Below are 21268 nucleotides of genomic sequence, written 5' to 3'. Positions count from 1 at the left end.
GTGCTCCAGCTTCTCCTTCTCACCCTGGGAAGTGATACAACTTGATTCCCTTTAGTAAGATCCATGCTCCATGGCCAGGAACATGCTGAAGTCCACAACCCTTTTGATCCACCAGGACTTTTCCAGGTTCGTAGATTGGGTTGGAAGGGACTTTCAAGATCATCCAGTTCCCACCCCTCTGTCATGGGCAGGGACACCTTCAATTAGACCAGGCTGATCAAGACCTCATCCAACCTGGCCTTGAACACCTCCAGGGAGGTGATCACAGAGACATCCTGGTTGGAAAAGACCTTAAAATGATCAAGTCCAGTCACAAGCTAACATCTCCCTGTGCACAGCTCTTAAACCATGTCCCCAGGCTGCTCATCCAAACACCTTCCAAAGACCTTCTGTGATGCTGCAGGTGCCAGCAGGGTCCCACACGACAGACAACTCATTGGAAAGATTTTATTGCCTTCTAAAACCCAGTTTGAAGAAAACCCCCAAGAGGTACAGTAAATAGACAGCAAAAATCATTGCCCCAGGCTCAAGGATCTGGAGTTTTCTTTCTCTGCAGGAAGAGAGCCAGCTCTGTGAGAGTAAGCTTGAGAAGACCTGGTTGCAGCCCTAGGTGGTAGAGGCTGAGCTCCTTTGACTGCACAGCATTTATGTTTCAGCAGAACTCCAGGTGAAACCAAGGCAGCAGCTCACTGGTTTCAGCTGAAGCTGGGTCAGCACCTTGCACCTGACTCAGGTGACAATAAGATCAACAGTTTTCAGAGGTCAAACAAGCCACTAACAGCAAGGACAACTCCTCATGTTGGTGTGGAAGTTCTTACCACCTCCTCCTGGCCAGCAGCTACTACTCAGCACTACGCCTGCAGCCTGGAGGAAAGGTACCATGAGATGTGGTTATGCTGTCAGGGAAGAGACCAGCTTCTAGCACCCTCAAAGGCAGTGCAGGTGGTTCTCCTGCAATGGAGACTCTGCACAAGAGAATGTGGGAAAGGAGGGTCCTCCAGAATGCTCCACAGCTTCTAAGGAGATGTTGTGGCAGTTAGGAGTAAGTCCACCCTGACTGTGAAACAGAGGAAATGGTGTCTCAGCTCATGGCAGTTCTGGGTGATGTTGGGTTCTGTGGCCTCCATTTTGGCAAGGTCAGAAGATAGCTCATGGAATTCCAGACTGGTTTGGGTGGGAAAGGACTATTAAAAATCATCTAGCCCAATGCCTGCAGCCAGCAGGGACACCTGCACCTACAGCAGGTTGTTCAGAGCTCCAGACAACCTGACCTGTAATGGTGCCAGGGATGGGGCAGTTCCCACCTCTCTGGACAACCTGGGCCAGGCTCTCACCCTCAATGCCAAACATTTCTCCCTTGTTGAGTTCAAACCATCACCCCTTGTCCAGTCACAACAGGCCCTGATCAAAAGTCTGTCCCCAGCTTTCTTCTGGCCCTTTGAAGTCCTTCAAGGCCACCAGAAGGTCTCCCTGGAGCCTTCTCCAGGCTGAACAACCTCAACTGTCTCAGCCTGGCCTCACAGCAGAGAGCTTCCAGCTGTGGCCTTCTCTGTCTCTGCTCTAGTAGTTCCATGTTCCATGTCTCTGCTGTGCTGAGGGCTCCAGCACTGGACTCAGCTGATCAACTCCAGGCTGAAGGTTCTGAGGCCTCTCAACATTCTCCATGGCATCCACCTGAGTACATCCTCCCTTCTCCCTCCCCTACTTCAATTTTATTGCAGTGCTTTCCCTCTCAATGTGTGACTATTGAAACCCTCATGTTGTGGCCCAGCCCAAAGTTATTAAGTCTCAGTGAGAAGAGCAAAGCTCTGGGACATCTGTCTCCAACACACCACCTCCTCTGGTCGTGTCTGATCCTCAGTGCGAGCTGGCAGCGTCCATAAGTGAATAGTTTACCTCTGGGTGGCTCTGGCTGAGGCCAGCTCTGCACTGGGATGTTTTAGCAGTACCCACAGAAAGATGAAGAAGTCACCTCTGGAGCTGGGACTCTTCTCCCATTCCCCAGTTTGTCATTGCCCATCCAACATTTTCCTGGGGAGGATGGAATTGTTTGACCTGCACCAGAGTCAGAGCCGAGTGTAGTTCTCCAGCCCATCATCAGGGGCCTGAGCTGGGGTGGTCTCTTCCAAGGCAGCCAAACCCACCCCGTTAGGCATGGCTTGGCTGTGGTTCAGATGTTCTCCCTGGTCTTTGGTGGTGCAAGGACCACTGCTAGGAACCAAGGAGTGCTTCTTCTGCACCTGCTCCAGGATCTGCAGCACCTGGAATGAATAAACACTGCTGTGAGTGGGTTAGGAGTTAGAGGAGAGCACTGATTTTCTTCTTCCAGGTCTTTAATTATGTCCTGTTCTCCTTCAAGCTGCCTGGCTTAGGCCTTGGGGTCACACTCACCCTCTACAGCTCCCTGAAAGGAGGTTGGAGCCAGAAGGGGCTTGGTCTCTTCTCTCAAGGAAGAAGCAATGGGGTGAAAGGAAATAGCATCAGGTTGCCCCAGGGGAGGTTTAGGTTGGACACGAGAAACAATTTCTTCCCCAGAAGGGTTGTCCAGGCCTGGCCCAGGCTCCCCAGGGCAGTGGTGGAGTCCTCATCCCTGGAGGGGTTTCAAAGCTGTAGAGATATGGTACTTGAGGGACATGGTTTGGTGGTGACCTGGCAGTGCTGGGTTAAGGCTTGGACTTGATTCTGTTTTTTGCTCAAAGGTCTCTGGGAGGTGTAAATGGAGAGCTTGCCCCAAGGAGATCCATGCCCTTGGATCTCAGAGCTCTTCCCATGCATGAGACAGTCCCACCTGTCACTTTCCTTAGCACAGAGAGGGGCCACAGAGGTCAGGAGGCAAGATCAGGACACAGACATCACAGAGCTCTGGTTTTGTGCTCTTTCACACCACCTTATCTGAACTCCTCACGTTATCAGAGATGGCTTCGAGTCCTTCTTGAACTGGGAACCCCCCTCCCAGTTTGAAACCCACTGAACAGAGATGGAAGAAAGAAAATCAGGCTGGGTTTTACCTGTGCCTTGGGGATGATCCCAACTCTGAAGAATCCAATGTTTCCACTGTCAATTTTAGTGCAGTCCACCACGGTGGAGGCAATGTTCTCTGGGGAAGGCCCATCACAAAGGACTGCATCCACCTGGAAAGCAGCAGAGGGTCACATCGAGCTCCCTTCAGGCCTCTGGGGTAGAGAAGGCAGTTTCCACCCCTCAACAGCAGGGAATCATCATCAAAGCACCTCTGCTCCCTCCTGCCCCTCTGCACTGACACTGAGGGCTGGGTTTAGAAGGAGTTAAGCCAAAACCAGCAAAGAGAGTGAGAGGTGGGTGGGTGAAGGTCAGCAGCACAGCAAGGGCAGCTCTGATAGAGTCATGGAATTGCTTAGGCTGGAAGATACCTTTAAGATCATCAAGTCCAACCTTTGACCCAGCACTGCCAGATCACCAGAATGAAGTTACCTTATCTCCCAGCTTGGCATACACTTGGTTGTGGTGTGTGGTATCTGCCTCTCCAGTTGGGTTGGCTGATGTGACCACGATGGGGCCAACCTGGTGACAGAAAGAGGGGAATAAGAGCAGGTTTTGCTGCATAAAGCAAGTGAGTTGGACTCTGAAGTTGACTCATGAGTCTTTGTGACTCCAAAGAGAACTCAGAGTGACCCACTCAAGGAGAGGCCTTTCATGGAGGCAACTACAGCCCCACCAAATGTGTTAAGTTTTGAATTGGGGGTTATTGAGGTTTACTGGTGTGGAGTAGGAAAGAACATTTGGTTCTCCAGCAACAGAAACTGCCAAAGGCCTGCACTGTCTGTGCTAGAGTTGAGGGGAACAAGCAGAGTTCCTCTGGACCTTCTAGATTTGTTCTGGTTTTAGAAAAGCCCACGCTTGTAGCACAAGAGTTCTGTGTAGGGAACAGACCAACTGTCAGTTAAGTGCCTCTGTTGTGTCTTTCTGACTTGGTAGCTCCTCCTCTGAACCTCTTTTCTGCCATAACATCAGCTTCAAGCTGCCTGCATCACCTCCCCCCCCCTTCATCACGGCATTTTTTTGTGCAGGAGTTACTCATTTTAACTCATTTCAGTCACTCTGCCCTCCCCAAACCTCTCTGAACATTCTACAACCTTCACCTTACTGAGACAAGAAAGAAGAGAGGAGAGATGACATCCCAAGAGGGCTGGCAGAGAGCTCCAGCCCCTCACTATCCTCTCCAGCAAGCCAGAGGAGCTGGCAGCTGGTGTTTGCCACCATCAGAAGGCAGTGGTGGGGCAGGTGTCACTCACCATGTCGATGAGGTGCGTGGTGACAGAGCAGTCGGGGATGCGGATGGCGATGCTCTGAGGGGTGCCCACGTATTTAGCAGAGTCCCTCATGCCCAGGAAGTCCACCCAGTCACCTGCACAAGGAAGAGGTCACCTGGGGACGTTTATTATTTACAGAGAGGGTTGGGGAGACACTGGAACAGGTTGCTCAGGGAAGCTGTGGATGCCTCCTCCCTGGAGGTGTTCGAGGCCAGGTTGGATGAGGCCTTGAGCAACTTGGGCTAGTGGGAGGTGTCCTTGCCCAGGGCAGGGGGTTGGAACTGGATGACCTTTAAGGACCCTTCCAACCCAAACCATTCTGGGATTCTATGACTTTTTTTGTCTTCAAAACCACCTGTACATCTGGCACTTTAGGACATGGTTTAAGGGACATGGTAGTGTTAGGTCGATGATTGGACTCTATGATCTTGGAGGTCTCTTCCAACCCAATTTCAAAGCCAAAGCTCTCCAGAGAACTTGGAAGCAACACCATGTCCTTACCTCTGGGAACTACCAAGCTAATAGGAGATGGCCAGGCAGCCTCCATGAAGTCCCAGAGGAGGGGAGTGAACAAATGCTTTGCAGGTTCCAGCTGCTTCAGGCTAGAGATCCAAACTGACATGGGACGATCCTGAGCCTGGCGCTTGGACCTGGAAAGGAGGGAAGGAAAAGGAGCCTGGAAATAAGATGGGGATTTGTTTCCAGGCTGAGGTGAGGCCCAGGGTTAGGACAAGGTCTGCAGGCTCTGCAGTCCAGGGTAAAAGCAGGACTGTTCAACAGAGGATCCAAATAGAAGGGACATTCTCGCCTGTTCCCAATCAAGAACATCTACTCCAAACCAAGGGCTTGGTTTCTGGTGCAGTGATGGGCACAAGACCCAGCTGCCCGAGTTCTGAGGAACCCCCACCAGTATGAGGGGTTTTGGCCTCTTAGAGGGTTTTGTCAATCACAAAAGGATTTTGGTTGGAACAATAAGCATCTACAATTATGGACAAGAATTCCCTCCCCAGCTTGCCACTTGTTTGGGTTTCCCTATGAAATCCAAGCTCCATCACTTGCCAGAAGCCTTCAACACCCTAGAAGACAAGTCTAGCTCGATTGACTCCTTTGGTCATTCAGATCTTCTCCCACAGGCTCATCACTCTGTTCTCCTCATGAAGGCTAAGCTATAGGTAGCACTCAACAGCAGTTATCAGTTCTAGAGGCTAAGCTATAGGTAGCACTTAACAGCAGTTATCAGTTCTAGAGGCTAAGCTATAGGTAGCACTTAACAGCAGTTACCAGTTCTAGAGGCAACAAAGCTGGTGAAGGGTCTGGGGACCAGGTCTTACGAGGAGCAGCTGAGGGAACTGAGGTTCAGCCTAGAGAAGAGGAGGCTGAGGGGAGACCTCACTACAAGTCCCTGAAAGGAGTTTGCAGCCAGGAGGGGGTTGGTCTCTTCTCTCTAGCAACAGGTGATAAGACAATTGGAAATGGCATGGAACTGTGTCATGGGGAGGTTTAGGCTGGAGAGTAGGGAAAATTTCACTTCTGCACTGGAGCAGGCTGCCCAGGGAGGTGGTGGAGTCACCATCCCTGGGGGTGTTCAAGAAATGAGGGACCATGGCACCTGGGGACACGGTTTGATGGCCACGGTGGTGTTAGGCTGATGGTTGGACTGGATGATCTTAGAGGTCTGTTCCAAGCAAAGCAATGCTGTGATTGTACAACTGAGGTTAGCCAAGGAAGCCCTCAGTGGAGCAAGCAAGACAGAGACTTACTGGTGAGCCTTCTCCACAGCATCAGGCCGGTGACAGGCTGCCACGAGCACGTAGACAGTGTCTGTGGGGATGCCACACGTCCCTCCGCTCCTCAGGATATCTGTTGGCAGGACAACAGGGCAGAACCTCTTGAGGGACTAGAAGTGGGGGGCTGGAACTCACAGAGGAGCTGTCACAGACACAAAAGCCAACCCAGTGCTCTCCTCTCCTGTTCCCAACTGACGCTGCACTTCCTCTGGTGGGGAATTTTCTAGCACTCATCCAAGAGTGGCCTTTAGGGGAGCTCTGGGCCACCTTCATCAGGGCCAGAAGACATTCAGCCCCGTGGAGAGAGCAAGTGCTGTGTGTTTGCTCTTTCTCTGTACAAAACTTTGGGTGGTAGCCCCAGTCTGGAGGGTCGCTGGATCTCAGACTGGGTGAGCAGGGAGGGATGTGACACAGGAGGGATGGCAGCAAAGTCACTGCTGAAGCCATCTATGCTAAAAGAAATGGAGAGGGGTCTGGAGCATCTCTCTGAGGAGCAAAGGCTGAGAGTCTTGGGGATGTTGAGCCTGGAAAACAGCAGCCTGCAAGGGGATCTGATCAATGCTCCGCAAGAGCTAAAGGGCAGGAGGCAAAAGGTTGGGGCCAGACTCTTCTCAGTGGTGCCCAGTGGGAGGACAAGAGGCAATGGACACAAACTGGAATTCAGGAGGTTCTGTTTGGAAATGAAGAGAAACTTCTCTGTTGTGAGGGTGCTGGAGCCCTGGAGCAGGTTATGGAGTCTCCTTCTTTGAGGAGCTTCCAAACCCAGCAGGACATTGTGATCCTGGGCAAGCTGCTGTGGATGCCCCTGCTTGGGCAGGATGATCTCCAGAGGTCTCTTCTCACCAGGCTTGGATTCTGTGAACGGGTCTAATTTCCCCCATAGCCTATGTAGTTTCTAGGGACTCATGTACCTTATCCCACTTCATCAAACCAGCTCCAGATGATCATGGCTTTCACCTTTGGCTTAGGATTCTCATAATCTACTCCCCTTCCCCCCAGAGTTCACCCTCCACCCCCACACCATGTCCTTACCTGCAATTCTCTTGACTGAGGAAGCTTTCCTGGCAGGCAGGTGAAGGCACTTGGTGGTTCCTCCCCCCACACCACTGAGCTGCACAATGGGCCTGCCCATTGGTAAGCAAGAACCCTCAAAGGTGCTGTTGAAAAGGGCAGAGAGGAAGCAGTAAAAGCTGACCAGGCCAAAGATGAGAGTAGCAGCAATGTCATAGCCAGCTGGAAGAGCGTGGATGGCATCCAGCAAGAAGCTGACCGAGATCAGCAAGAAGGTGAGGGAGTAAAGGAACCAGGCAATGTTTAAGAAGAGAGTGCAGAAGACAATGAAGCCATTGAAGAGCATGAAGGCAATGATGCCTACAGCTGTGTGGAAGCTTCTGGTAGTGCCATAGAGGCCAGCATATCTGGCCAAGCCCCAGATGATCCACATGACAGCATAGAGGATGAAAGCACTGCTCTCCAAGGTTTTACCCCGGGCAAAGGCCACTGAGCCACCTAGAAGCTTGAGGATCCCACCAGCTACCACCACCCATGGAATTACAACAGTAGCAAGTGGAGCTTGGGGGTCTCCTGTCCTTGTTATAGCAAAAGAAGCAAGGACACTGCATGCATAGCCCAGGACTTCTGCATCTGCATACTTGGAATAGCCAAGGTAGGGAGCATGAAGGTCTGCTCCTTCACGCAGCTTCAGCAGCCTGCTGCGAGCAAGCAGAGCCTTCGCAGCTCCCCTCCCCATTGGCATCTTGGCACTTGGCAAGGCCATGTTGGACAGGTGAACAAGAGTCATCAAGGCTGAGGCCACAAAGATGGCCACATCCACACCCTGGGGTCCTCCTTCAAAAAATCCCTTGGGACAGCAAGCTAATGCAATGCAGTAGGCCACATAGAACAGCAAATAGAGGCCATCTACCGGGCTCTTCAGAGTGAGGAAAAGAGCCAGGACAACAAAGAGGATGGAGAAAGCCACCAGGAATGGAGTAGGGAAAGATGGTTCCTCTGGCTGCCAGATCAGGTACAGAAGGCAATAGCCTCCAGCAAACTTCAGGATGGAAGTGAAACCAAAGAAGGTGGCCATGAGAACATCCATTGCTCGGTATGACAGAATGCAGATGCCAAGCTGGTAGACCCCAGCTGCCCACAGCCAGGGCACTTGGCCAGTAAACAGTTTGCCAGTCACACCCAGGAGCCTACAGCCAAAGACACTGGCAGAGAGCATGTTCAGGATCAGAGCAGTGACTGCAAAACGATTCACGCTGCCACTGGTGGACTGAAGCTGTTCAGGGATCTTCTTCTTGGCCAGACCTGTGCCAGGAAGGACAATTCTCTCTTTGCTTAGCAAACAGAGGGTCCTTCCCAGAGCAAAATAACCACCAACCAAGCAGATGACCAGGTAATTGCAAGCCACAGCAGAGGAACCAAAAGTTGAGCTGGAACACATGACAACTTCATGAGCACTGGCAAGAGAGATAGCAGAAGCAATCAGAGCTAGGATGACCTCTCTGCAAAGGAATCCCACCACTGCAACAAGCAGCAGTGCTAAAGTGAAGGTGACCAGGCCAGGAACCAAGGCATTGCAGAAATCACCAGTGGCATTCAAAGCTCCTTGCCCTTCCAGGATGAAGAGCACTCCATAGCCACACCAGAACGCTGAGATGGTCAAGCAGAGAGTCAAGAACAAGGAGGAATTTCTTGGGCTTCTCCAAATTCCTGTGAAACAAAGGACAACAGAGACAGGACTGTGATTCTGAGACAGTAGGTTATGGAGCAGGTCCAGAGCAGGCTACAAAGATGGTCAGATGGCTGGAGCACTTCCCCTGTGGGGACAGGCAAAGAGTTGGGGCTGTTCAGCCTGGAGAAGGCTCCAGGGAGATCTTAGAGCAGCCTTCTGGTACCTGAAGGAGCTACAAGAGAGCTGGGGAGGGACTTTTTACAAAGGCTGGCAGTGCTAGGACAGGAGGCAATGGTTCTGAGCTGGAAAAGAGGAGATTTAGGCTGGAGATTAGGAACTAATTCTTTACAGGGAGGGTGGTGAGACACTGGAACAGGTTGCCCAGGGAGGCTGTAGATGTCCTCTGCCTGGAGGTGTTCAAGATCAGGCTAGATGAAGCCTTGAGCAACCTGGGCTAGTGGGAGATGTCCCTGCCCATGGCAAGGAGGTTGGAACTAGCTGATCTTTAAGGTCCCTTCCAACCCAAACCATTCTATGAATCTGTGACTCTGACAGTGGTGGCTAGGACAGGCAGCTGCATGCTGGAAGCATGGGCACTGTGCTAGCATGGAGCTGCAGAGGGCCTGCATGACACTAGACAAAGCCATCACGAGTTTGGGCAGGCTTGCACCGTGTCCCATTACACTCTGTAGTCATACCCACAAAGTTTCTATCAGCCAACACTTTGTTCTCATCAGAGTTCTTGAGGTGAGCTCAAAGGACTTGAATTCCTTCAACTAAGTACCAGACCTTGCCCAGAGGAAGCTGAGGTGCCCATGATACCTACAAGACTCAATGCTACCATAATGTATTAAAGCAAAACAGGTCCTGACACCTTCTTCTTTTGGGTTGCTTGATGGTTTGGTTTGACCTTGATGTAAGCTGGCAGCTCCAATGCATGCCCTACAGGCTGCTAGATCCTTATAGATGATCCTCATCAGTAATTGGTCTCCTCAGAAGACAGTACATAGGAGTTGCAAAACCCATTCCTTCTGAAGAAGATATTTTTGGTACCCTGTTTGTCAAGTCCTGAAACAGGCTGCCTGGGGTAGTCCTGCTCCCTGGAGGGCTTTCAGAGCCATGGAGATGTAGTGCTGAGGGAGATGGCTTAGTGGTGACTTGGCAGGGTTGGGTTCATGGTTGGATTCAATGACCTTGGAGGTCTCCTTCAACCTGAATGATTCTGTGTCTGTTAGAATTCTCAGAGATGCTGGTGAAGGATTTGATTCAAAGCTAACACTGATGTCTTTGGTTGCCCACAGAGGAAAATGTTGCCCTTCTGTCTGCACTTTGAGAGAGAGAACACAGATTCATAGGATGGTTTGGGTTGGAAGGGACCTTAAAGATCAGCTAGTTCCAACCTTCCTGCTGTGGCCAGGGACACCTCCTACTAGACCAGCTCACTCAAGGCCACATCCAACCTGGCTTTGAACACTTTCAGGCTTGGAACCTCCACAAATTCTCTGGGTAGCCTGTTCCAGTGCCTCACCACTCCCATATCACTTGTCTGGTTGCCATGCTTATATCAACCTGTTGGCAGAGCAGCCCAAACAGATGTGAAGCTAGAGGAGGAGGCCTTGAAGCTGGCCACACTCTGAATCTTACCTGCATATGCCAGAAGAGATGATAACATCAGGAGGAGGACTCCAAGAGTGGTGCTGGGGATCAGAGGGACTGCTCTGGGCGAACTGTAGAAGTGCACAGCCAGCAAGAGTGATCCTGTGAAGTGAGAGGAGAGGTGGGAAAGGAGAAAGAGCTTGTGAAGTGTGCCCCAAAAGCCAGGAGAGAACCAGAGGGCAGGGTGCAGAGAGAAAAACAACAGCATACAATGAAACTGAAGAAGCTGGGAGGGGAGTATCATAGCTTGGTGTGTGTCCAAGGTTTCACCTTTTTTTAGTTTAATTGCCTAGTTTTAGGAAACTTGGAGTTAATCAGGCTTGAAAGTGGTCCCCTGGTGTCAGCTGAAAGGTAAAAATCAGCTCTCCCAACTCCACAATCACCCAACAGGCAGAGAGAGAACATGTCCAGCACATCACAGAATGACAGGAACTGGCTGGAGAGGGCACAGCAAAGGGCTCCACAGGTGCTGAGGGGACTGGAACATCTCTGTGAGGAGGAAAGGCTGAGAGCATTGGGGCTTTTTAGCCTGAGGGGGGATCTTGTCAATGCTGATCAGTGCTTGAGGGGTGGATGTCAGGAGGATGGGGCCAGGCTTTGTTTTCTCAGTGGTGCACAGTGACAGGACAAGAGGTAATAGGAACAAACTTGAGCATAGGAAGTTCCATCTGAGCATGAGGAGGAACTTTTGCTAATTCAAGGGCCTGGAGCAGGTTGCTCAGAGAGGTTGTGGAGTCTCCATCTCTGGAGAATTTCCAAACCCACCTGGCCATTGTGATCCTGGGCAAGCTGCAGTGGCTGAGCCTGCTTTAGCAGGGTGTAGGACTGGATGATCTCCAGATGTCCTGTCCAACCTCTGCCATACTGTGATTCTGTGGTCACATCAGCCTTGTGACTACGGACTATCATCCTAAAAATGACCCTGGGCAGCACTCAGAAAGATGAAACAGATTAGATTTGCCTCTTTTCACAGAAGGAGCAGATGAAAGGGCATGAAAACAGCAAAGAGAACAGGGGAATAAGCTGGGAGAGGAAAAGAGACTAAAGAGCAGCCAAATAAAGTGCAGTTATGGAAATGAAATACCAAAAAGTTTGGATTTGCTCCCCACCCAGCATGGACTGAGTACCAAACTTCAGGCCAGCACTTCAAAGCCAAGACAAATATTTTGTTGGCAGCTAACACAGGCACAGGGATCTCTGGATTGAAAAGCTTCACCCAGGCAAAGAAGAATCAGCATCAACACCTTTAAACCCCCTCTGAAAAGGCAGTTGTCCATGAAAGCCTATCCCAACCCCACCCTGCCATGCCAAGAGGAGTTGATCCCTACCTGAGGAAATGCCCAGGAGCCCTATGGAGGAATGCAGTGACTCAGCTCTTCTGTCTGCCATGGCAGAGTCCTCCCCAGAGCTGCCGTGGCTCAAGTGCTGCCTCTCTTTCCTCCCTAGCTCTTTATAGCCAAAGCTGCTCTGCTGGCCTGAGGTCCTCCCTGCTCTCCACCCCTTTTTCCCTACAAACAGCTTCTGTCAGTGTTCCTCTCCACATGAGGGAGGCAATGCAAACGAGAGCAACTTGGCTGCATGAAATTTTGGTCTGTGAGTCACCTTGGGCTGCTGGTTGCTTTCCCCCACCCCCTCTTTGTTTTACTGTTAGAATTGGAGAATTGTTTCAGTTGGAAGAGACCTTTCAGATCATCAAGTCCAACCTTCAACCCGTTGGTTAACCCTTGTTTGAGAAGACACTTGCAAAGGAGCAGCTTGGATTTAGGGCTCTCATTGCTTTCTTGCTCCTGACAGTGAAGAAATGGCACTGGTTAAAACAGAGGGTTTGAAAGAATGCATCTTGCTGGAGCAAACAAGCACTCTGCAAGCCCAGGAGCTCCTTGGGGACCAGTTATTTCTCCCAGCACTGGCCTGTGGTCCTGCTGTTTGTCCCTGCAACAGGTATGAATGCCTGGCACCTTCTGTTCTGTGCTGGGCAAAGCCAGGGCAGAGCCAGCACCATCCCCTTAAAGGGGACTTATCTCCATGGGTCACTCACTTCACATTTATCTCATCCAGCCACTCCAAACAGAATCCACTTCTCCTGAGGTGTCAAGGTGAAGATGCAGCCTGGAGAACATCAGTGTGAGGCTCAGGCTGGAGGAACCTTGCTGGCTTTCCAGGAGAAGTGTGTGTCAGTTCCTGCTGTAACCTGTGAGTAGGTGAGGGACCTACCGACAGCTCCCTACTGCTTCTCACGTGTGATCAGGACATAAAGGTCACTACCAGCAGACATTGTCCTCAGGATCATGTGGTGGCCAAGAAGGCCAACAGCATCCTGGTCTGTAGCAGCAATAGTGTTGCCAGCAGGACTGGAGAGACAGGAGCAACAACTGCCTGCACTTAGGTACATTCCTCCACCATTTGGGCTCTGCGCAATGGAGCGGTGCAGGACCTGTGCCCATGCAGACCTCAGACCTCAGCTCCTGTTCCCATCAGACCCACTTAAAGCAAGATTAAATGTGAAGAGCTTCACATGACTGTTACTGGCCTGGTGGAGGATGCCCCTGCAGAAGGCCTACAGCAGCAAGCTATGACATTCCTCTTGGCAGATCCAACTCTCGTGCTCCCTTGTAAGTATTGCTCCCACAGCCAGGGCTGGAGGACAGAGGAGACCTTCACTGGATGATCAACCCTGATCTGGCTCCAACCTCCTTTCAGAAAGCTGTAGAAAGCCAGAAGTCTCCCCTCAGCCTCCTTTTCTCCAGATCAAACACTCTCAGCTCCCTCAGCTGCTCCTTACCAGCCCTGTTCTCCAGACCCTTCACCAGCTTCAATGCTCTTCTCTGGACCTGCTGCATCCCCTCAATGTCCTTTTTGGAGTAGGAGGCTCATTATGGACAAGGAGAAGAAGTGTCTGCATCAACAAGGTGTGAATTACAGAATCACAGAATGCCAGGTTGATCCCCAAGGATCATCTGCTCCAACATTTCGATCTTGCTGCCCCTACAGAGGTCAGAGTTGTACCAACTCCTGGCAACACCTTCCTGGCAGATGGAGAAATTCTGCTGTAGATGGAAAATCAAAAGATTCATTTCTAACCTCAGCACCCAAAGGCCAGGAAACAACCAACCACAAATGAGTGCAAAATATCTGGTCTTGAGAGATGGGATGAGAGGAAGAACACTGAAGAGCAGAAATCTTGGTGTTAAAAGACTGAGGTTGCTAAAGGGAGCACAGAGAGGAGAGCCCTGGCTCGAACACTTGCTGTGGGAGGGCCTCCTTTGGTACCACCTCCTTGGTGCTTCAGTCTGAAGCAGAAGGCAAAATGGACAACTGAGAAGGAAAAACACAGCTACTGTGCTGAGCAAGTCCTGTCAGCTGGGATGCTCTGGGGACAACGTGCTGGGAGGAAGAGCTGCAAGGCTTGAGGAAACAAAGAGTAATTCTGTGCCCTGCCTGTAGTACTGGGGAGAAACCCTTCTTGCCAGGAAGAAACTCAGCCCAGCCCTCCTGGCCCCACCTGCTCCTGGGGGAGGGACGCAGCTATAAAAGCCTCCAGGCAGGGAACAGAGGGGCACAACAGTTTGGAGCTCTCTGGGGAGAGCTCTTCTCCTGCTCTGCCTGTGACCATGGGGAAGAGAGTGGCTGTGGTGCTGGCTGGCTGCGGGGTGTACGACGGGAGTGAGATCCATGAGTCTTCTGCTGTGCTGGTGCATCTCAGCAGGGAGGGGGCACAGGTAAGAGCCACCTCGGCAGCCTTCTGTCTAATCTTTGGCTCCTCTTGCTCTGCTTTTTGCTCTCCCCCTCTGCAAAAGGTACCTCAGGAGCTGCTTTTTGCTCTCCCCCTCTGCAAAAGGTACCTCAGGAGCTGCTTTTTGCTCTCCCCCTCTGCAAAAGGTACTTCAGGAGCTGCTTTTTGTTCTCCCCCTCTGCAAAAGGTACCTCAGGAGCTGCTTTTTGCTCTCCCCCTCTGCAAAAGGTACCTCAGGAGCTGCTTTTTGTTCTCCCCCTCTGCAAGAGGTACCTCAGGAGCTGCTTTTTGCTCTCCCCCTCTGCAAAAGGTACTTCAGGAGCTGCTTTTTGTTCTCCCCCTCTGCAAAAGGTACCTCAGGAGCTGCTTTTTGGCTCTCCCCCTTCTGCAAGAGGTACCTCAGGAGCTGCTTTTTGTTCTCCCCCTCTGCAAAAGGTATCTCAGGAGCTGCTTTTTGGCTCTCCCCCTTCTGCAAAAGGTACCTCAGGAGCTGCTTTTTGGCTCTCCACCTTCTGCAAAAGGTACCTCAGGAGCTGCTTTTTGGCTCTCCCCCTTCTGCAAAAGGTACCTCAGGAGCTGCTTTTTGATCTTTCCCTCCTGTGGGAGGTACCTCAGGAGCTTTGGAGCTTGCTGGACAAACCAAGCTCCTCACTGCTGCTGAACAGCACACAGGTAAGAGGCACCTTAGCACACTCCTGCTAGAAGGTAGCTCAGGAGCTGCTTTTTTTCTATCTCCCTTCTGCAGAAGGTATCTCAGGAACTTTGGAGCTCCTCACTGCTGCTGAAGCTATAACTGGAGGCAGAGCAAGCAGCACAGAACGGGACCTGCTCCAGCCAGCCTGGAGAACTCTCTGCTAGACTCTTGCAGCTCTACTCCACCAAAAGATTTCTTTCTACTTCACAACCACAATCCAAACTTTGAATCAAACTTTCCTATGTACCTTCTCTGGTCTTTTCATTTGCTTGCACTTCCTCTTTTCTGCTTTCCCTGCTCTGCTTAAAAGACTCTTCCTGGATTTGGATGCTTGAAATGAAGTATTTATGAACTTCTGAAGATGAGAAGGGAAAATAAACCACCTGTTGTGAGTTGAGCTTGGCTTGGGGTGAAATCCATGGCCCTCAAGCTTTAATGTGCCATTAGTCACGACAGCCACACTGTGAGACTGCAAGAGGAGGAGAGAAGCTCTATGTGCTATTACCCTCAGCTCCGAACCTCCACAGATCTGGCTCAGAGCCCTTCTCCTGGGAATGGGAACTGCTCCACTAAACGCAAAGGCACAGCAGTGAGGGACACATGCTGTGGAGCCAGCTCACCTAGTCTCAAAGCCCTCAGAGTCGGCTTCAAGATGAGATTTATCCAAACCCTTTCCTCTTCTCTCCTTGAGCTGCTGCAGTCGCTTCTCTCCTGCCATACCCTCAACTGGTGGGCTTGAAGCACTGACCCACACTCATCCCTTGACCAGTAGGGACCTCTTGTGGAGGGAACTCGGATGTTACTTCAACACACACCCTCCCCTTTTAATTTTCGGTCATGCCTGACCATGCTTAACTTTGATCTTGCCTGAGCAAATCAAGAGTAGCACAGAATAAAGTCTCAGTTGGAACGGACTTACAGTGCTGATCTGGTCCAACTCCCTGAGCACTCCAAGGCTGCCCAAAAGTTAAAGCAGGTTATTAAGGGAATTAATCACCTGCCTTTGGGACATGAAGAATGTCTCCAGAACACCTGTCCTAGTGTCTGACCACCTTCTCACTACAGATCTGCTTCCTAATGGCCAGTCTCAACCTCCCCTGATGTAATTCTGAGCCATTCCCATGTGTCCCATTACCACCTGGGGGAGAAGAGCTCAGCACCTCCCTCTCCAGGTCCACTCCTCAGCAAACTGTCACCCCTCAGCCTTCTTTTCTCCAAACTGGACAAGCCCAGAGCCCTCAGCTGCTCCTCCTTCCAGCCTTTCCACCACCTTTGTTGCCCTCCTCTGGTCACTTTAACAACCTTCTTAAATTGTGTGGACCAGAACTGAAAAGGTTGTGGAGTCCCAAAAGTCTACCACCGATATGTTTGCCACTCTTCTGCATATCACTTTGAAATAGCTCAGAAGGAAGGGAAGAGTCATCTTCCAGAGAAAGACATTTTCTGGGTTTGGGAAATTAGTGGCTGGTGAGAAGAAGCTCCAAGTCCTGTCTTTGTGGGGAGGTGTGGATTTGGCAGCAGCTTGCTGGGTAGTCACCACCCCTAAAGGGATGACTGCTTTGTGAGGGCAGCTGGGGCAGGGCTGGAGGTGCAAGTGGATGGAAAGCTTTGAGAAATGGCTTCACCAGTGTCTCCTGGGACATCTGGTTTCCCTAGGAAAGAGTCACTGCTCCCTCTCCAACACTTAGCCCACCCAAATAAGCAGGGTGGGCTTTGTTGTCACCACCCAACTTAGTTCTTGAAGGTCAGGATCAAGGTTCCTGTGCAGAACCCACCAAAGACCTGTAAAGGGGCAGTGTTTTGAAACTAGAGTGGGGGAGATTTAGATTGGACATTAGGGAGAAGTTCTTTACTCTGAGGGTGGTGAAACACTGAACAGGTTGCCCAGGGAGGTTGTGGATGCTTCCTCTTTGGTAGCATTCAAGGTCGAGCTGGATGAGGCTTTGAGCAACCTGGTCCAGCGGGAGGTATCCCTGCCCATAGCAGGGAGGCTGGAACTGGAGGATCATAAAGGTCCCTTCCAACCCAAGCCATTCTATGATGATTCTATGACTAACCTTTCTTTCTCCTACCTATGACAAGAACCTTCCTGCAGCCAGTATTAGACACAGGTGGACCTGAAGGTCACCACATTGGCCAACAAAGTTCTTTCCTAGCTACTAAAGCATTTTTATTCACTCCTGATGACCTTGAATGCATTTAGGATACTGACTGGAGGATACTGGAGCTTTTCTTCTCCTCCCCAGGCAGAGGTTTATGCTCCCAATGTTGACCAGATGCATGTGGTGGACCACGTGAAAGGCCAGCCAACTCAGGAGAAGCGCAATGTGCTGGTTGAAAGTGCCAGAATAGCCAGAGGGAATATCAAGGACCTTGCTGAGTTGGATGTCAAGGGGCTGGATGCTCTCATCATCCCAGGTAGGGTGGTATCACAGTATCACCAAGGTTGGAAGAGACCTCACAGATCATCAAGTCCAACCCTTTACCACAGAGCTCAAGGCTAGACCATGGCACCAAGTGCCACGTCCAATCCTGCCTTGAACAGCTCCAGGGATGGCGACTCCACCACCTCCCCGGGCAGCCCATTGGACTCTCTCAGTGAAGAACTTTCTTCTCACCTCAAGCCTAAATTTCCCCTGGCACAGCTTGAGGCTGTGTCCTCTTGTTCTGGTGCTGGCCACCTGAGAGAAGAGAGCAACCTCCTCCTGGCCACAACCACCCCTCAGGTAGTTGTAGACAGCAATAAGGTCACAGCTAAGCCTCCTCTTCTCCAGGCTAAACAATCCCAGCTCCCTCAGTCTCTCCTCATAGGGCTTGTGTTCTTGTTCTTATCCATCTCAACAAGGAACAGCTTAGATATGGGGCAGTGAGGGTGGTGAGAGACTGGAACAGCTTACCCAGGGAGGTCATGGATGCCCCCACCCTGGAAGTGATCAAAGCCTAGAGCAACTTGCTCAGTGGAAGGAAACCCTGCCCATGGCAGGGCAGTTTGAACTAGAGGAGCTTGAAAGAACCCTCCCAAACTAAAGCATTCTGTGAGCAACACTGGACGACTGCTGCCACCCACCAAACCCATATGAGCATCCTGCTAAGTCATGCCTGAACGAAGTCTTGCCCTGAAGCAGGACTAACCTTCTGCTCTAACCTGTTTCCCTGTTCCCAGGTGGCTTTGGAGTGGCTAAAAACCTAAGTACTTGGGCTACCCAAGGCAAGAACTGCATCATCTCACAAGAGGTGGAGAGTGTCCTGAAGGCATTCCATGCTGCCAACAAGCCCATTGGCCTCTGCTGCATCTCCCCAGTGCTGGCAGCTAAGATCTTTCCAGGCTGTGAGCTGACTGTGGGTCATGACACGGAGTGTGAGAAGTAAGTAACCTTGGTGAACTGCTAGGAAATGACACTGTGGACATCACAAACCCAGCAGCGCCCTCCCCACATACCCCTGTACACCTCAACTGTCCTGCTTAAATATGCTGTGGTGGCCAAGAAGGCCACCAGCATCCTGGCCTGGATCAGCAATAGCGTGGCCAGCAGGACAAGGGCAGGGATCATCCCCCTGGATGGGCACTGGTGAGGTCACACCTCAAATCCTAGGTTCAGTTTTGAGCCCCTCACTCCAAGGATATTGAGGGGCTGCAGCAGGTCCAGAGAAGGGCAATGGAGCTGGTGAAGAGTCTGGAGAACAGGGCTGGGGAGGCACAGCTGAGGGACTTGGGGTTGTTCAGCCTGAAGAAAAGGAGGCTGAGGGGAGACCTTCTGGCTCTCTACAGCTCCCTGAAAGGTGGTTAGAGCCAGCTGGGGCCAGGCTCTTCTCCCAAGGAACAAGTGACACAACAAGTGGAGATGGCTTCAAGTTGTCCCAGGGGAGGTTTAGGTTGGACATGAGGAACAATTTCTTTCCCTTGAGGGTTACCAAGGCCTGTCCCAGGCTGCCCAGGGCAGTAATGGAGTCCTCATCCCTGGAGGGGTTTCAAAGCCATGGACAAATGGTGCTGAGGGACAAGGTTTAGTGGTGACCTGGCAGTGCTGGGTTAATGGTTGGGCTCTATGATCTTAGAGGTCTTCTGCAACCCCAAAGGATTCTGTGATTCTCTGATATCCTAGAATCAGATCTGCAGTCTCATGATGATCTGAACGCTATTTCTGAGAAGCAATGACCCCAGACATGCTCTTATTCAACGATCCTGGGCTGCTAAATTAAACAGGGCTTTTGATGAACCCTTTGGCACTTCCATGTTCCTCTGCACAAAGGAATCTGATTTGCTTTGGCAGTTTTCTGTAATTTGGGTATTTTGCCATGTGAGGGCACAAGAGACTGCAGGAACTGCTGAGGAAGAAAGGAGATTTGGAGCCAGGATGAGGCTCGGATTTCTGGGAAGGAGAAATTGGTCCTTCCCCTGCCCGAGAAGGAGCTCACCAGAGGGATTAATAATGGCACTTGTAGGAAGCTGATGGAGAAAGAGAAACACAAATCAAAGCATGGAGAGGGCAGAGCTAAGGAGAGGAACATCTGTAGTGGAACATCCTTATTTTGGCTTTGCTTCAGATGTTTTACCTTCCTGTAATCTGGAGGTTTTCCTGGTTTGCTGGTCCTAGAGAATCTCCTCTGGCATGGAAAGGTTTGGATTCTAATGAGCAGGATTTCTGTAGGGACCATCCCTCTGCAGTCAACAGTCTTCAACACACCACTGTGCTATGGTGGCTCCTACACAGGGTTTATGTTCTTTTCTTCTTGTAGATGGCCTTATGCCAAGACTGCTGAGACCATGAAGGAGCTTGGCTGCAAGCATGTGAACAAACACGTCACTGAAGTGCATGTGGACGTGAAGAACAAGCTGGTGACCACCAGTGCCTTCATGTGCAATGCCCCCATTCATGAGATCTATGATGGCATTGGCAAAATGGTCCAAGAAGTGGTCAGGCTTGCCTGAAAGTCCCAAAGCCACAGAATCCATCTCAATGCTCTTCTCCTTTTACACCCCCAGGTCAACAGGCAAACTGTCACTCAGTTCTTCCCCTTCACCAGGCCACTGGTGGCTGCTGAGGAGGCAGAACTCTGGAGTGATGGAAGAGCAAACTGGCAAAGTGTTGTTGTGTTCTGACAGCAAGCTGGCAGTAACTGGAGTGTGGGCACACACTGAGCAGAAAGCATGCCTCTACAGGACTCAGATCACTCCTAGCTTTGATTCTGAGTGGCTGAGGAGTTACATGGGTCATGCCAACAATAGGATCACAGAATGGTTTGGGACGGAAGAGACCTCAAAGATCATCCATTTCCAACTGCCTGCCATGGGTAGGGACACACTCCCCTAGACCAGACTGCACAAGCCCCCATTCAACCTGACATTTAGTGCCTCCAGGGAAGGAGCATCTGCAGCCTCTCAAGGCAATCTGTTCCAGGGCCTCCTCATCTTCACTGTAAAGGTTTTCTTCCTAATCTCCAGTCCACATCTCCCTTCCTCCAGTTTCAAACTGTTGCTCCTCATCCTATCACAACAAGCCTCTGAAAAAGTCCCCCCCACAGCCCCAGCCCATGCCTGGGCTGATCTGATGTGTGCCACATGTGCCATCAGGATTGGTACCTTTCTGAGCCTCCTTACACATCCATCTTTGCCAGTACTCCACAGCTCCATACGTAGCTCTCTGCCTTGCAGAACACATCAGTTAGTGGCAAAAGAAAGGAACACAGCTCTGTCACCAAATAAAAGCTGACACTGTGTATGTGGGCTGGATTCTGCTCTGCTGTTTGCTTTTCACCCTGGATTAGGGCATGCTCGAGGACATCAGCAGCAGAGTGATGCCAAGCTCTATGTGCTGATACAAACTCCCACTGCAGGCACAGGCAAGGATTGTCTCACTGTACTTCAGCATTGGTGAGGCCACACCTTGAGTCCTGGGTTCAGTTTTGGGACCCTCACTCCCAGAAGGACATGGAAGGGTTGCAGTAGGTCCAGAGAAGGGACCTACTCTCAGATGAAGGGTCTGGAGAACAGGTGAGGTAAGGAAGCGCTGAGGGAACTGGGGTTGTTCAGCCTGAGGAAGAGGAGGCTGAGGGGAGACCTCCTGAGACTCAGCAACTCCCTGGATAGAGGCTGGAGCCAGGTGGGGGTCAGTCTGCTCTATCAAGGAGCAAGTGATAGGGGAAGAGGAGGCTGAGGGGAGACCTTCTGAGATTCAGCAACTCCCTGAAAGGAGGTTGGAGCCAGGTGGGGGCCAGTCTGCTCTCTCAGGGAGCAAGTGATAGGAAAAGAGGAAACAACCTCAGGCTGCCCCAGGAGAGGTTTAGGTTGGACATGAGGAACAATTTCATGCCCTTGAGGGTTGTCAAATGCTGGCCCAGGCTGTCCACCCCTGGAGGGGGTTCGAAGCCATGGAGATGCGGTGCTGAGGGACACGGCTTAGTGGGGTCAGAGTGGCTGGAGAGCAG

At 51.3% G+C, this 21268-nt stretch overlaps 2 protein-coding genes across 2 annotated transcripts; one reads left to right on the top strand and one right to left on the bottom strand.

The window, feature by feature from the left end:
- Positions 1 to 429: 429 nt before the first annotated feature.
- LOC135184144 (uncharacterized) lies at positions 430 to 11804 on the bottom strand. Its single transcript, XM_064159736.1, has 9 exons — positions 11744 to 11804; positions 10404 to 10517; positions 7109 to 8737; positions 6050 to 6149; positions 4791 to 4939; positions 4272 to 4384; positions 3451 to 3540; positions 3009 to 3131; positions 430 to 2261 (listed from the first exon to the last, which is right to left on the bottom strand). Exons 1-9 carry the CDS (start codon positions 11802 to 11804, stop codon positions 2067 to 2069), a joined length of 2574 nt encoding a protein of 857 aa, XP_064015806.1. The 3' UTR covers positions 430 to 2066.
- A 2136-nt stretch (positions 11805 to 13940) lies between these two features.
- LOC135183941 (glutamine amidotransferase-like class 1 domain-containing protein 3, mitochondrial) lies at positions 13941 to 20696 on the top strand. The gene is made up of 4 exons (XM_064159299.1): positions 13941 to 14134; positions 17089 to 17260; positions 18006 to 18207; positions 19580 to 20696. The coding sequence occupies exons 1-4, from the start codon at positions 14027 to 14029 to the stop codon at positions 19770 to 19772; spliced, it is 675 nt and encodes a 224-aa protein (XP_064015369.1). The 5' UTR covers positions 13941 to 14026; the 3' UTR covers positions 19773 to 20696.
- The last annotated feature ends 572 nt before the right edge of the window (positions 20697 to 21268 follow it).

The sequence above is a fragment of the Pogoniulus pusillus genome, chromosome 19 (assembly GCF_015220805.1).
Source record: "Pogoniulus pusillus isolate bPogPus1 chromosome 19, bPogPus1.pri, whole genome shotgun sequence".
NCBI lineage: Eukaryota > Metazoa > Chordata > Aves > Piciformes > Lybiidae > Pogoniulus > Pogoniulus pusillus.
This window is presented reverse-complemented; position numbering and strand designations above follow the sequence as displayed.